At 38.0% G+C, this 12715-nt stretch overlaps 1 protein-coding gene across 3 annotated transcripts in view; it reads right to left on the minus strand.

The window, feature by feature from the left end:
• Positions 1-12715, minus strand: part of ZNF407 (zinc finger protein 407) — a 684045-nt gene that overhangs the window by 123584 nt on the left and 547746 nt on the right. For 2 of the 3 annotated variants that reach the window (XM_053244891.1, XM_053244890.1), the window contains exon 9: positions 426-2903. The exons of the other annotated variant lie outside the window; for it this stretch is intronic. In XM_053244891.1, coding sequence (XP_053100866.1) covers positions 1525-2903 — 1379 coding nt within the window. In that variant the 3' untranslated portion in view covers positions 426-1524. Of the gene's footprint in view, positions 1-425; positions 2904-12715 lie in introns of those variants that run through there. 3 annotated transcript variants of the gene reach the window in all.

A 12715-nucleotide genomic window follows, 5' to 3' on the forward strand; every position in this document is an offset into this window, starting at 1 on the left:
TGCGTCTAGAAGAGAGACGACTGTACCATTTATATTTGATATGAAATATAGTTAATGTATATTCTGCCTGCTATATACCCTTTGCATTATAACAGATTAATCCAGAGCCTTTGCTTCATCTTTCAGTCAGCTAAGCAGATGGACAGAATCAGAAGGAAGACTTGATAGACCAGCCTGAATAGCTCATGATACACCAGGCATGTATAGTGCCCACCAGGGGTTTGATAACCTCTTATTTTTGATGTCTGCCTGATCTGCAAAAACAGAGTAGTTCTCAAGTGCCTAGCAGGCCTCAATACATGGCTAGTGGGCTGCATTCGACTTGAGAGGCAATGAGTTACACAGGCCTGTGTTAAACAGTATCCATCTTTTGCTGTTCAATGCCAGCTTTGTTCACTGATTAATATTAAAAATGAAAACACCTCTTTTAATGCTATCTTTTTATTGGAAACAAACAAACAAAAAAACCCCATCCATATAATAGTTTACAATTTTTAGGGAAACAGAAGCATTTAAATCAGAAAACTGCATCTTTTCAACAGGAACTTACAATGAATGGTCATAACCTATCCACAACTAGATAATCAATATTCTGATTGAGCAAGAAATACAAGGTCAACTTTCTTCCACTTGTTAAGGTCAATGCCAGAATTTTATGTTAAAAAAATCCTTCTAATGTTGCCAGAATTCATTCACAAAATGAACTGTCAAAGGATATCTGTGTGAAGCACTATTAGATTAAAAAAAACAAAATAAAAACATTGAATGAACATTTCAAATGAACAAGTCACTTACATAACATTTAATTGCAGGCATTAAGGCCTATTTGAATCAAGACAGATCCTTATGTGAATACTTCCACTGAGTCTATTGATTTTAGAGGAGCCTGCTTGTTAAGTCCAATGGAAACAAATACTACAAAAATAAAGGCAACTCAAACATATATCATGAAATTATTTCACTAAGAACACTGGATTTTGAGCAGGGAAACCTTTTTTTTTTTTCCCCAGAAGGAGTATGTTTATAAGTTTGGAATGCCTGGTCAGCTTTTGGAGGGGAAATTATACAGAACAGTCTACAAGCTGTCAATGCATATCTTAACTAGGTATAAGGGTGCATTTAATATTCCCTCACCATATGCAAAGTGAAACAAGTTAAGTTTAACATAATCACAAAAAAGACAGTTAAGACTAAAAAGTCACAATGCAATGAACTGTTGATTAACAAAATAACCTAAACAAAGAGACTTACACTGATACCTTTTGGTGGCTGTAATTATGCCTGTTTTGATTTTATTTTGTAAACCTTTCAACATTTGTAACCATTGTAACCATTGTTTGACCATTGTTCATGCAAAGGCAAGGCAAATTCCCTTTTTGTATTGTTTTCTCAGTTGTTGATGCTAACTTCACAGAGAACACTTTGAATACCTGGATAGCCAAATAACATTCAAGAATATTTTACTGTCTCCAAGCATCTAATTTTTAACCCTGTCTTTTGTCAAACCTAAACAGTAGAGTTCTTTCATACTTCTTGTAGCTCATTGCTATCTCTTTGGCCCTGGATAATAGCTGTTTGTGAACCATCCTCTGTATAAATGACCATACTAGCTAGGTGTTCACCATTTTCATCAGAAGATACATTATTGGAATTTATAACAGTGCTAGCCTGCAACATCTCTTGAGGCTCATCGGTCTCTATCACAGTATGTGAATATATTCCAGACTCATCTGCTATTTCCTGTGGTAATCCTGTTACAATGTAATGGGTTGGGCCATCAGAGAAACTGCTGTTTGAATCCTGAACCATGGCTTGAGCCAATTCCTCTGTGACAATGATCTGTGAAATTTCTCCATCGGACCCAACCAAGTCCATCTGTTCACTTTGGACACTCAGTGTATGGCTGCCAGCTTCTTGCATTATGATCTGAGATCCTTCTCTAGCCACCATATGCACAGTTCCTTCCTCATTCAAAATAACCTGAGTGACACCTTCTTTAATCAGCTGGTCTGCTGCAGCTGTATCACACACAGCAAACTGCAGCACTCCTTCGACCATTTTCTTGAAGGCAACCTGAGCTCTCTCCTGAGATGCTATTAGGGCAGTTGGGTGTACAACCTGTGTTACTACTTCCATGGGTTCTCTTTCTTCCTCAGCCCCTTGAATGCCATGGAACATTTGTGCTTCCTGTGCTATGCTGACATTAGAAATGATGTCTGCTTCTGAGTTTGATATTTGTAATGTATCTTTGGGACCAAGTCTTGTTCTGCCATGAGTCCTGCCCAGGAGTTCTGCTTTGTTCTCTGCTTCACCAAGCTCTGTTACAGCACACAGCAAGGCATCCAGTGCTGAGGCAGACTCTGGTGGATGCACTCTGGCAATCTCTGATGGATCTAACTCTTCCTTTTTCATTATCTGTTGCACTATGCTATTATTGGAGTCTGAAGCTGCCTCTATGGAAACAGTATCACCAGTATCAGTTTCTCCTAGAGGGCCTTCAACGACCACTACTTGCGTTTTCCCATCTGACAGTTGTTCTGTGAGTATTTGTCCTGGAATCATACTGCTCACATGAGAACCATTTTGACTTGTGGTTATAACTTGTCCATCTTCAGTAATATGGACAACCCTTGCCATTTGACCAGCCATTGCCAAAGTCTGAAGAGTTGCTGCTGCTGTTTCTTCAACTGAGGCATCAATTGCAAAATCACTGTCATATCCTTGGATAATAATCACCTGCTGAACTTGTTCAGCAGGTTGGGGAAGTCTTCTGCCACTCTGAAGGACCTTCTCCTTAACTGGAGAAATTTCATCCAGGGCTGCTGTGGTAAATGGGCTTGTGGTTTCTACAAACGTAGCTCCCTGACCCTTCAATCGGCATTCATAGGACTTGGAGACTATGCCTAAAAGGAGAAAAGATGGGAGGAAAGATGGTTTTAAAATGTCAAAATGAAGTTAAAAATAGTTCAATAAGTAAAAACAACAATGTAAGGTGATATAACTTGCTAATTATTATCATTGGTATGCATTATTCTTAAGGTTATTAGTTCCAGTAGGATTCCAAGAAGGCTTGGAAGGATTTAGAGTTGGCTCTGCTGGTGATTCTGTTGATATCTTGGTGGAGAGCTAGAATAGTGAACTTACTAGACAGTAGATATCATTACTTCTAACAACCCTCTGTAACCGGCTTCAAACTTGGCCCATGGTATACAGAACTGTGGGAGCTGAACTGGCAAGATATTGTGACTAGAGCACAATTGGAGAAAGACTTGACTTGAATCTGATATATTACAACACAGAGCACATTTGAAGATCTGTTTGGATTGACCTGTGTTTGGGGCATTATACAAATATACTAAATAAAGATATAAATTTATGTACGGGTCCAAATATTAGCATTTGCAAAGTGAATACTCACACACACATACATACAAATTTAAACAGAATCAGACTCATAAGATCCCTACTGAGATCATCTTGTCCAGCATTTTGTTTCCATTTCTGAAGGTAGTATCTCTATTAATAACTTAGAATGAAAAACCTCAGGGTCTGAGGCTAAGACATAGTGCATTGAGCTATCATGGACTGCATATTCTCTTCCTAGTTTATAGTAATGAAACATATTGCTGTCCACTAACTGCAGATTTTTAAAAAATCAGTTAGTTTTCTGACTTTTATCTTAGGAACATAGGAACATAGGAAACTGCCATATACTGAGTCAGACCATTGGTCTATCTTGCTCAGTATTGTCTTCACAGACTGGCAGCAGCTTCTCCAAGGTTGCAGGCAGGAATCTCTCTCAGCCCTATCTTGGAGATGCCAGGGAGGGAACTTGAAACCTTCTGCTCTTCCCAGAGAGGCTTCATCCCCTGAGGGGAATATCTTCTAACCATTTAATTAATTGATTATATTTGCATACTACAAAGCCTCAGTTAAGGAGCCTTTCTGAGCAATGAAGCTTATATCAAGTGTGAAACAGCATTCAACTTAATAATAAAAAGCACCCTGTCATTGTTAAAAAGACATTTTCTTGTTCATTTCACTTGGGAATATGAATAATTTCCAACTTCAGTATTACATACTAGACCCAAAATGGCTTCAAAAAAGAAACATGATGATTACCGACACTGAATTCACTTGAGCAATGTCAGTTTCAGCTGCCCATAGTGCTTATGGTTAAAAAGAAAGACATCGTAGTTTCACCTTGAAAGGCAAACTATCTGCTAGATTTAGATACAAATGAGAAGAGAAAGCCATTTTGTATTACTTTTGCTCTGGATTTGGCACAGAGAAAAGGGACTTGGTGTATTTGTGTGGCACTATGATACGTCTTCAGGTTCCCAAAACCTTTGCTGATTCACAGCAGCAACAAATCAATAATTTAATAGGCAATTAAATTTTTAATTATTAATAGCTCTGATTAACTGGATTATAGCATGAAGTCCTAGTTTAAAAACTGTCAAATATTTCTGCCAATTCAGACTTAGCAGATGAGACTCTGAAAATACATGATGGGCAACTATGTAGTGTAAGCTAATTTTCACAGCAAGGCAGAAATTCACTTTCAAGTTGCTATTATCCAAGAAAAAATAATACACAGCTTAGTAAAGGCTACAGCTACACATTACAATGTGCATACACCATCACATTGATCAGCATGTGAACATGGCATGCACTCCTTGCCTCGTAAATGCACTCACCTAAAAAATGCAGCTCTATCATGTGTTATGCACAACATAACTGTTGTGCAATGTTCTCACCTTACTAAAGCAATCCAAGTTGTGTCCCTACACAGAGAGGCTCCTTTTTAACTCAGTCAGTCTACCTAAGAATCAGAGTGTGTATGCATGGGCAGTGGGTGGGGGATGTTTGATGCCCTTCACTGCCTCCATAAGTTTTCTTTGCCTTTCAAAAATATGTCTCTGGGGTCCGTGTGACCGTTAGGGATATATTCTTGAGAAAGCCAAGAGCACTTACGGAGGCAGGGGAGAGCAGCACAAAATGGTCCTCCTTCCTGCTGCTTGAAAAGGCTTTGGCTGAGCTAAGAGCAGCTTCTCTGCATGGGGACAGAGCGCCACTGCACCCACAGCTTGCTGTTCCAGGTATCAACTGTTGTACTTTCTTTACTCACTAACCATTTAATTAATTATAAGAGAGTTTTACTCATTGATTTTAACTGTACATTTTAAGAGGATTTAACCCATTTATTTTAACTCACATGTAACAGAAAGGATTGCCACAATTGCAACAGGGAAACCATAGTATTTCTTTGCAGATAATTGTGATGATCGCTCTCTACACAAGGTCCATACTCCCTGTGCACACATTGTCCTTGAAATACTGGTCTCAATTGCATATAATAATAAGTTGCGAAAGGAACTGCAGAGTTCAAAACTAAATATATGCACAAAATTTTACCATTCTAGTAACAATGTGCTTATTGCCAAAGAGAACCGTGTATTAAGCTGCTACATCCTATTAATGTAATGATTGGGGGCATATGGCAGCAACTTCAAATGAGCTCTCAGGTTATAGCATCCAATTTGTACAAACCAGTTTCCCATGCACAAGCAAATCGTTTAGCCCATCAGGACATACTCACATAAATTTGTGATGTATGCAAAGCTGCTTGGTTTAACGGGCTTGATGAAATAAATAAAGAAAGATGACCTGGGATCTGCCACATCAGCAAAGTTAAAGTGGCCACCCTACATGCCATATACATTGTTTCAGCTCTGAAAACTCATATCCATATCCTATGATATGGTTCCAAACCCAGAGTCATAGGTATGAGGATATGGTATTTTAAATGTAATGCAGTTGTGGTTGTTCAATATTTTTGTGGCTGCTGCTAAGACGAAAAACTACAACTCACAATTAAAAATCTAAATTGAAGTTCCAGTCTTCTTAATCTTAGATTAAAAGGCAGGAGGGAAATGTAATGGTCATCCTTTGAAAGGGAAACGAATAATGTAAGCTGTTTTTCGAAGTGATATGGCATGATTGATCTGGCATACACTGTTGAATTAAATTTTCAAGTAAAAGTGATAGAGAAGCATGTACTGGTACTCTGGTCATGGTCTTTTAATAACCATGTCTGTCTGTCTCTGTACATGGGGGGCATGAGCATTGTCAAGGTGCACAACTTGGAGAAAGAGTAGAAAGGGGGAAATCAACACAAAGGGACAATTAAGAAAATCATTACAACTCATTCACATTTCAAAATAGAATCAGCATAATTAATTCTCTCAGGAGTCTGATTTTGTTGACATGATGTAAGATGAGCCTGCAATATGATCTCAAATCATCAAAACACTACTACAAGCCCTCCTTTTATGTAGCTATCAGTCAAAATAATTTCACAGATCAAAATCTTGCACTGGACACACACATTGTGGCATTGCTAAATCCAGGGACTGAGCTAGAATAGAGTAGGAAGGGAAGAAGATAAAGAAATACATCTCTTCCCTTAGCTTCTGAGGTAAACGCTGCATCTGTGAATTTATGCATCTCCTGTCTTTACTCGGCAATTGAATGGGAAGTCTCTTGAGGGTTGAGTTATCCTGTAAATTCCTTGCAGCACTGATAATTATGCCATTCTGACTGCTTGCTTAATCTATTTGAATCCAGAGGTGAGTTAAGCCACTTCCTAACCATTAAAGTAAACTACATGGGTAAATACTGCTGTCACTAAAGGGGTGTGATGAAGCTTAACTACACCAACATCTTAACCTCGGCTCAGTGCAACCCCAGCTATTCCATCACAGTTCATAAATGCGACTGCAGGTCCATCTTTTGATTCAGCAATTTAATAACTTCGAGTGCTGTCAGTAGTGCTTTGAAAAATGGATCCTATAAAATGTAACAGCCTCAATCAGATTGTAAAAGATTCACCCACTGAAGATTCTTCCATTTCAACTATAATGAATTAATGTTGAACTGTGTAGAAGTTCAAGTGTCAGTTAAACTAATGGGAATCTGTACTGTAAGTTTAAATTTTAACTGGGCCAAAAATTTATTGGGAACATCAACTTCAATTTTAGTGATCTTCATGGTAAAAATGTAAAATGTGGAACTGAATTGATTTCCTTTGTTTTGACTGGAGAGAATTGTGTTTTGAGGGTTAGTTATGGCAAAGCATATTTTTAATATTCCTAGTCAACATATTAATAATATTTTTTTTGCATTTGTTACAAGCATTATTGCCCCATATGCAACATCAAGTCAAGCTGTACTACAAAAAACCCATATATTTTTAAAAGAAGTAGTGATGCTGGTGGGGTTGGGGGAGAGTATGGAGAATATTTGCAATGCCCAATCTAAAACTAATATGTAAAAAGTATATTAAAATTATAAAGCTGTACTTGCTTCTGATGGCTTGTCATTACAAAGTGAAAATGAACAGAAATACATTCTAAGCTGACAAAACGCAATGATGCAAGAACTCTATCCAGGAAAACACACACCCCAAAACACACAACCCATCGAGGTGTTTCATATCTCTGGGTACCATGATCACAGAATTGGTTGCATTCCAAAAATTCTGTATTTTCAACAGATCCCTTATTTATCAGCTGGTATGTTTAGCTATTCTTATTTCAAAAATGGAAAATGTCAAATATTTTTGGATATTAAATCTATATTTGAATATTCTATTCATTTTAAAGGCCACCTACTCAGCAAAAACTGACTGTTATTTAAAGCTTTTCCAAAAAGTACAAAAGGGGGTTTCGTTGCATTTTTGAACCCAGAAACCGACTGCTTTCTGTTGTGTGTCTGTATTATTTTTGTTAGTCTTCATTCCCCTGTCCCCCACCCCTCTAGAATAAATACCTTATTCTTTTGTTAAACTCACATTTAATTAAAATGTACAGGATTTGTGCAGTCAATTCGAATGAAACAAATAAAACAAGGGCCCCCTCTCTTGAAGGCATACGTTGTGAATGAAAAATGTCATTATAGTCTAAAAAATTTTGCAGTAAACAGGGCCTACAGAGGGAAGTTTCCCCTGTAATGACATCCATAAAATACACAAATGGCACTTTTAGTACCATCCTGAATATGGCATTTTCTGTGCTCTACACACAATCTAAATGGTTTGATCATAGAGCATAATACTCCATTGGGTTTATAGAACAATCAATGTTCCATAAAATGATGTATTTATCCAATAGTAGGCTCAGCAGTTACTGGTGTATGACATTGTAGGACACTGGCTTTGTACTGTTCAGCAGCACACATGCTGGCTGTAAAACTTATCTAACACTACTTCAACAACTTCATCTCATCTGTGTCAAGTAATTTGTTGAAGCCTCAGCTTGGCTTAAAAAAACTTGTAATAAAAATTCATAGAATTTTCAAGAGAATGAAAGCTGATGACAATAGAAAGGTCACATTGTGTCTCCACTAAAGGGGTCAAGGGTCATTTGCAGTTCTAAAACAGAAAGTAGATTTCATGCATCGTGTAGCAGATAAAGATGGCATTAAAAAGACTCGCCTCCAAAAGTAATGCGTAACATGACAGGAAAGTCTGGGTTAATGCATTATTGCATGTAAACCTTGCCTTTTTCTTTTTCCTGAACTGGCATACGCTTTAGATATCCAAGTTTTATGCAATCAGGCCAGCCATAACTTTGGCTTCATCATGAATTCAAGGAAATGGGATATGAAGTGTTAAATGATATATGCTGAAGAGGTTTTTAAAAAAATTATATCCTTGTTCATTCTTCTAAATTGACTTTTAAAAATGATTTTATCTGATCATCAGTGTGAAGTCATATCGGAAATAATGCCATTTTCCTCCTCAACATCTATTAAAAATATGAAAACACAACTTCTGTGAAAATTAAACAACCATTTAGGAATGTTAATATACTGTACTATGTTTCAGTAGTACTTGGGAAATAACATTGATGACATTTTATTTTGCCCAGGGCTTCTCCAAAATATAGTTGCAGGAAGGCCAACTATCTCCTTTTGCTCAGTTACTAAATAGAACAGGTGACTTTCCCATCATGCCATTTGTAAAGCCTTTGGTCAAAAGAGATAAAGGGTCATGGCATGTTGACTACCAGCACATAAAAATGAAATGGAAATGCTGCCCTCTGACTGGAGAGTGAGCAAGAATATACAGTAAAAAGGACTGTACATTTAACAGGTGATTATCGATATTTTTAATCATGTTCATCTCAATGTGCAGTCACATGGCTACTTGCTGGGCATATTCTTCTTCTTCTTCTTCTTCTTCTTCTTCTTCTTCTTCTTCTTCTTCTTATTATTATTATTATTTCAATTTCTATAGCGCCCTTCCAAAAATGGCTCAGGGCGGTTTACACAGAGAAATAACAAATAAGATGGAACCCTGTCCCCAAAGGCCTCACAATCTACAAAGAACCATAAGATAGATACCAGCAACAGTCACTGGAGGTACTGTGCTGGGGGTGGATAGGGCCAGTTACTCTCCCCCTGCTATAGTAATAATACTAATACTAATACTAATACTAATAATTTGATTTCTATAGCGCCCTTCCAAAAATGGCTCAGGGCAGTTTACATAGAGAAATAATACATAAATAAGATGGATCCCTGTCCCCAAAGGGCTCACAATCTAAAAAGAAAGATAAGATAGACACCAGCAACAGTCACTGGAGGTGCTGTGCTGGAGGTGGATAGGGCCAGTTACTCTCCCCCAGCTAAATAAAGAGAATCACCACATTAAAAGGTGCCTCTTTGCCTAGTAGGGGTAGGTGATATATAGAGTAGATAAGCAGAAAGAAGAAAGAACTCTCTCTCAAGATACACTTTGCATGTCCCTTTCTTGCTGTGGCTGCTCCCAAGAAGATCTGGATATATTTAAAAAAACACAAACCCCTCCCTTTGCATTGGTTGGCTTCATTATGTGTTTACAAACCATGCAAGTGATGGATCTTCATGGTTCATGTAAAGGAGACTTTAGTTACACCAGAAGCAACTGCAAGAAAAGGGCAAATAAATGCAGCCCTATTTTGCCTGACTTAGGTTCAATTTATACATCCAAGAACCTCTATTAGTTACAGTTTAAAATAGCAATAGCAATAGCAATAGCACTTACATTTATATACCGCTCTATAGCTGGAAGCTCTCTAAGCGGTTTACAACGATTTTAGCATATTGCCCCCAACATTCTGGGTACTCATTTTACCGACCTCGGAAGGATGGAAGGCTGAGTCAACCTTGAGCCCCTGGTCAGGATCGAACCTGTAACCTTCTGGTTACAGGGCGGCAGTTTTACCACTGCGCCACCAGGGGCTCTAAAATGCAGCTATATGCAGTGTTCACACAACAGCATGGGGACCTGTTCTGAACAATTCTAACCATGCCATCAAAATTTTTCAAAGGATGTGAATAATGGCTGAATGTGGCATTAGGGAGACAAAGTACTGACAGCACTACACATTTTCCATTTTAAAGGTAAAGGTAAAGTGTGCCGTCAATTCGATTTTGACTCCCGGAGCCCACAGAGTCATAGGTTTTCTTTGGTAGCATATGAGAGGGGTTTATCATTGCCTCCTCCCGCAACGTGTGAGATGATGCCTTTCTGCATCTTTCCTATATTGCTGCTGCCCGATACAGTACCAGCAGGGATTTGAACCGGCAACCTTCTACATGTTAGTTAATTTTAGGACTCCTAAATTCTTACATTAGGTAGAACAGAATAGATATATATATATATACATGGACAGATTCCAAAATTTATTTTCTAGACTAAATAAATAGTGATGTAATTGGGCAGGTTCTTCTCATGATATGCAGTTCATGTAGAATACTGAAAGGCTAGTGGAGATTACTAGCAATGCCAGCATAGAAAATGATTTCATCATCAAAGGCTAAACTGAAAGCCATTGGGTCCATCTCCATTCCTTTGCATACTCCAGATGATACAAGTATAAAATTGTCAGAACATTTGTCACAACATGCTGATTCCATTTTCATCTAACTATTGCTGTTTCATCATTGCTCCAATAATCTGTGCGCTAGGGTCTTAAAGAGGGGAGAGATGGTTAGATGAGCAGGAGGGAAGCATTCAAGGACCTTGCATTCTGATTGATGCTGGTGTGTACATGTACTGAGGACAAGTTAAGGAGGGGGAGGAGAGGGCTCCACTGTGCTCTATGGCAATCTCTTCCCATGCATGCACTGGTGTGCCTGAATAGAGTTGGACTGTCTGCATAAGACATTTGCTAAAATGAACTCCCCCACTGCTTATGTTAATCTGTAAAGTGCAACATATACTGATGGTACTATGCATACAGCAGATTGTATCAACAAAAAAACCCAATGCATAATTTTCAGTAGGGTATTCTATTCTCCAGGTGATCCAAATGAGAATTTTGGGGTTTGATATTTAACTTGTCTAGTTATATTTTCTTGTTAGTGCGCTAAGAACGATTACTGTCATAACTTGCTAGTCATATCTATGCCTCGTTTATAAATGGAAGCACGATACAGTGTATTGTCATATCCTTCCAGAGCAAATTATAGGAAATAACCATTTGTCTTCATTGCAGACACTTTCTTATGTATGGTAGAAAACAAACCACTATTCAACAACTGCACAGAGGCACCATTAAAATCAGATTTACAGTAAACAGAACCTGCAGCTGGGGTAAAACACTAACTGTTAGTATTTTAATTATCAGCAATGCTTTTGGAGGTCTAACATCTGCTCACAGCCAAACGACAGCAGCTGCTTGTGTACACTTAACACAATGTGAATTTTGTCTATAAATATTAAAACATATCATATGTTGTGTGTTCATTGCCACTATACTCCTATTGAGCTAGTCATGTCTACAGGGCATTTAAATCTCTTTCTTATGGCAAATTCATAAAGGGCTGACCCCTTCAAAAGAAAGAGAGCCAAAGACAGCAAAAATACTTGAGCCAGTAAATTGAAAATGTTTAGAGACAGTAGTAGAGGTCACCCACTATCAAGATGCCGTCACCAAATGCTTACAAAACATCAGCAATAAGTTCTGATCATTATACTACGAGTAACTTCAAGGACAGGACTCCTCAGAATACAGGTCTGAGGGCCGGATTGCACAAGCTTGAAAATCTAAAATATAAACAACAGTTTATAACTTTACAAACAATGTGTTCTGCTTCCAATTATCAAGTCCATTTGGACAGTTTGGTATTGCTAGTCTACTTTACAAATTATTAACTATGCATTTAAAAAAAGTTTGTTCTTAAACACAACATATTCTTTCTTTACTGTATTGATGGTAGATACATATATAGCAGAAATACAATTAGCCAAGCTATCTATTTATTACATTTTCACCCACTAGTTCAATAAAATGCTCAGGATGGGTGTACATGGTTCTGCACCCAGCTATTTTATGCTCACAATGACCCTGGGAAGTAAGCTAGGCTAAGACTTAGAGCCTGGCCCAAGATCACCCAATGAACGTCATGGCTGACTGATTTATCCCAGATTTCCATAGTCTCATGCCAATACCAACCTCTTGTAATCACACTGTTTCGGAGATAATCTCTTGAGACAATCAAATAATCTCAATTCTCCAGAACTGAGTCTGTATTCAATTTTTACACTTTAACTTCCCCTTAAGAACATAAGAGCAGCCCTGCTGGATCAGTTCCAAGGCCCATCTAGTCCAGCATCCTGTTTCACACAATGGCCCAACAGATGCCACTGGAAGCCTACAGGCAG

This window comes from Hemicordylus capensis, chromosome 4, assembly GCF_027244095.1.
Source record: "Hemicordylus capensis ecotype Gifberg chromosome 4, rHemCap1.1.pri, whole genome shotgun sequence".
NCBI classification, from domain to species: Eukaryota; Metazoa; Chordata; class Lepidosauria; order Squamata; family Cordylidae; genus Hemicordylus; species Hemicordylus capensis.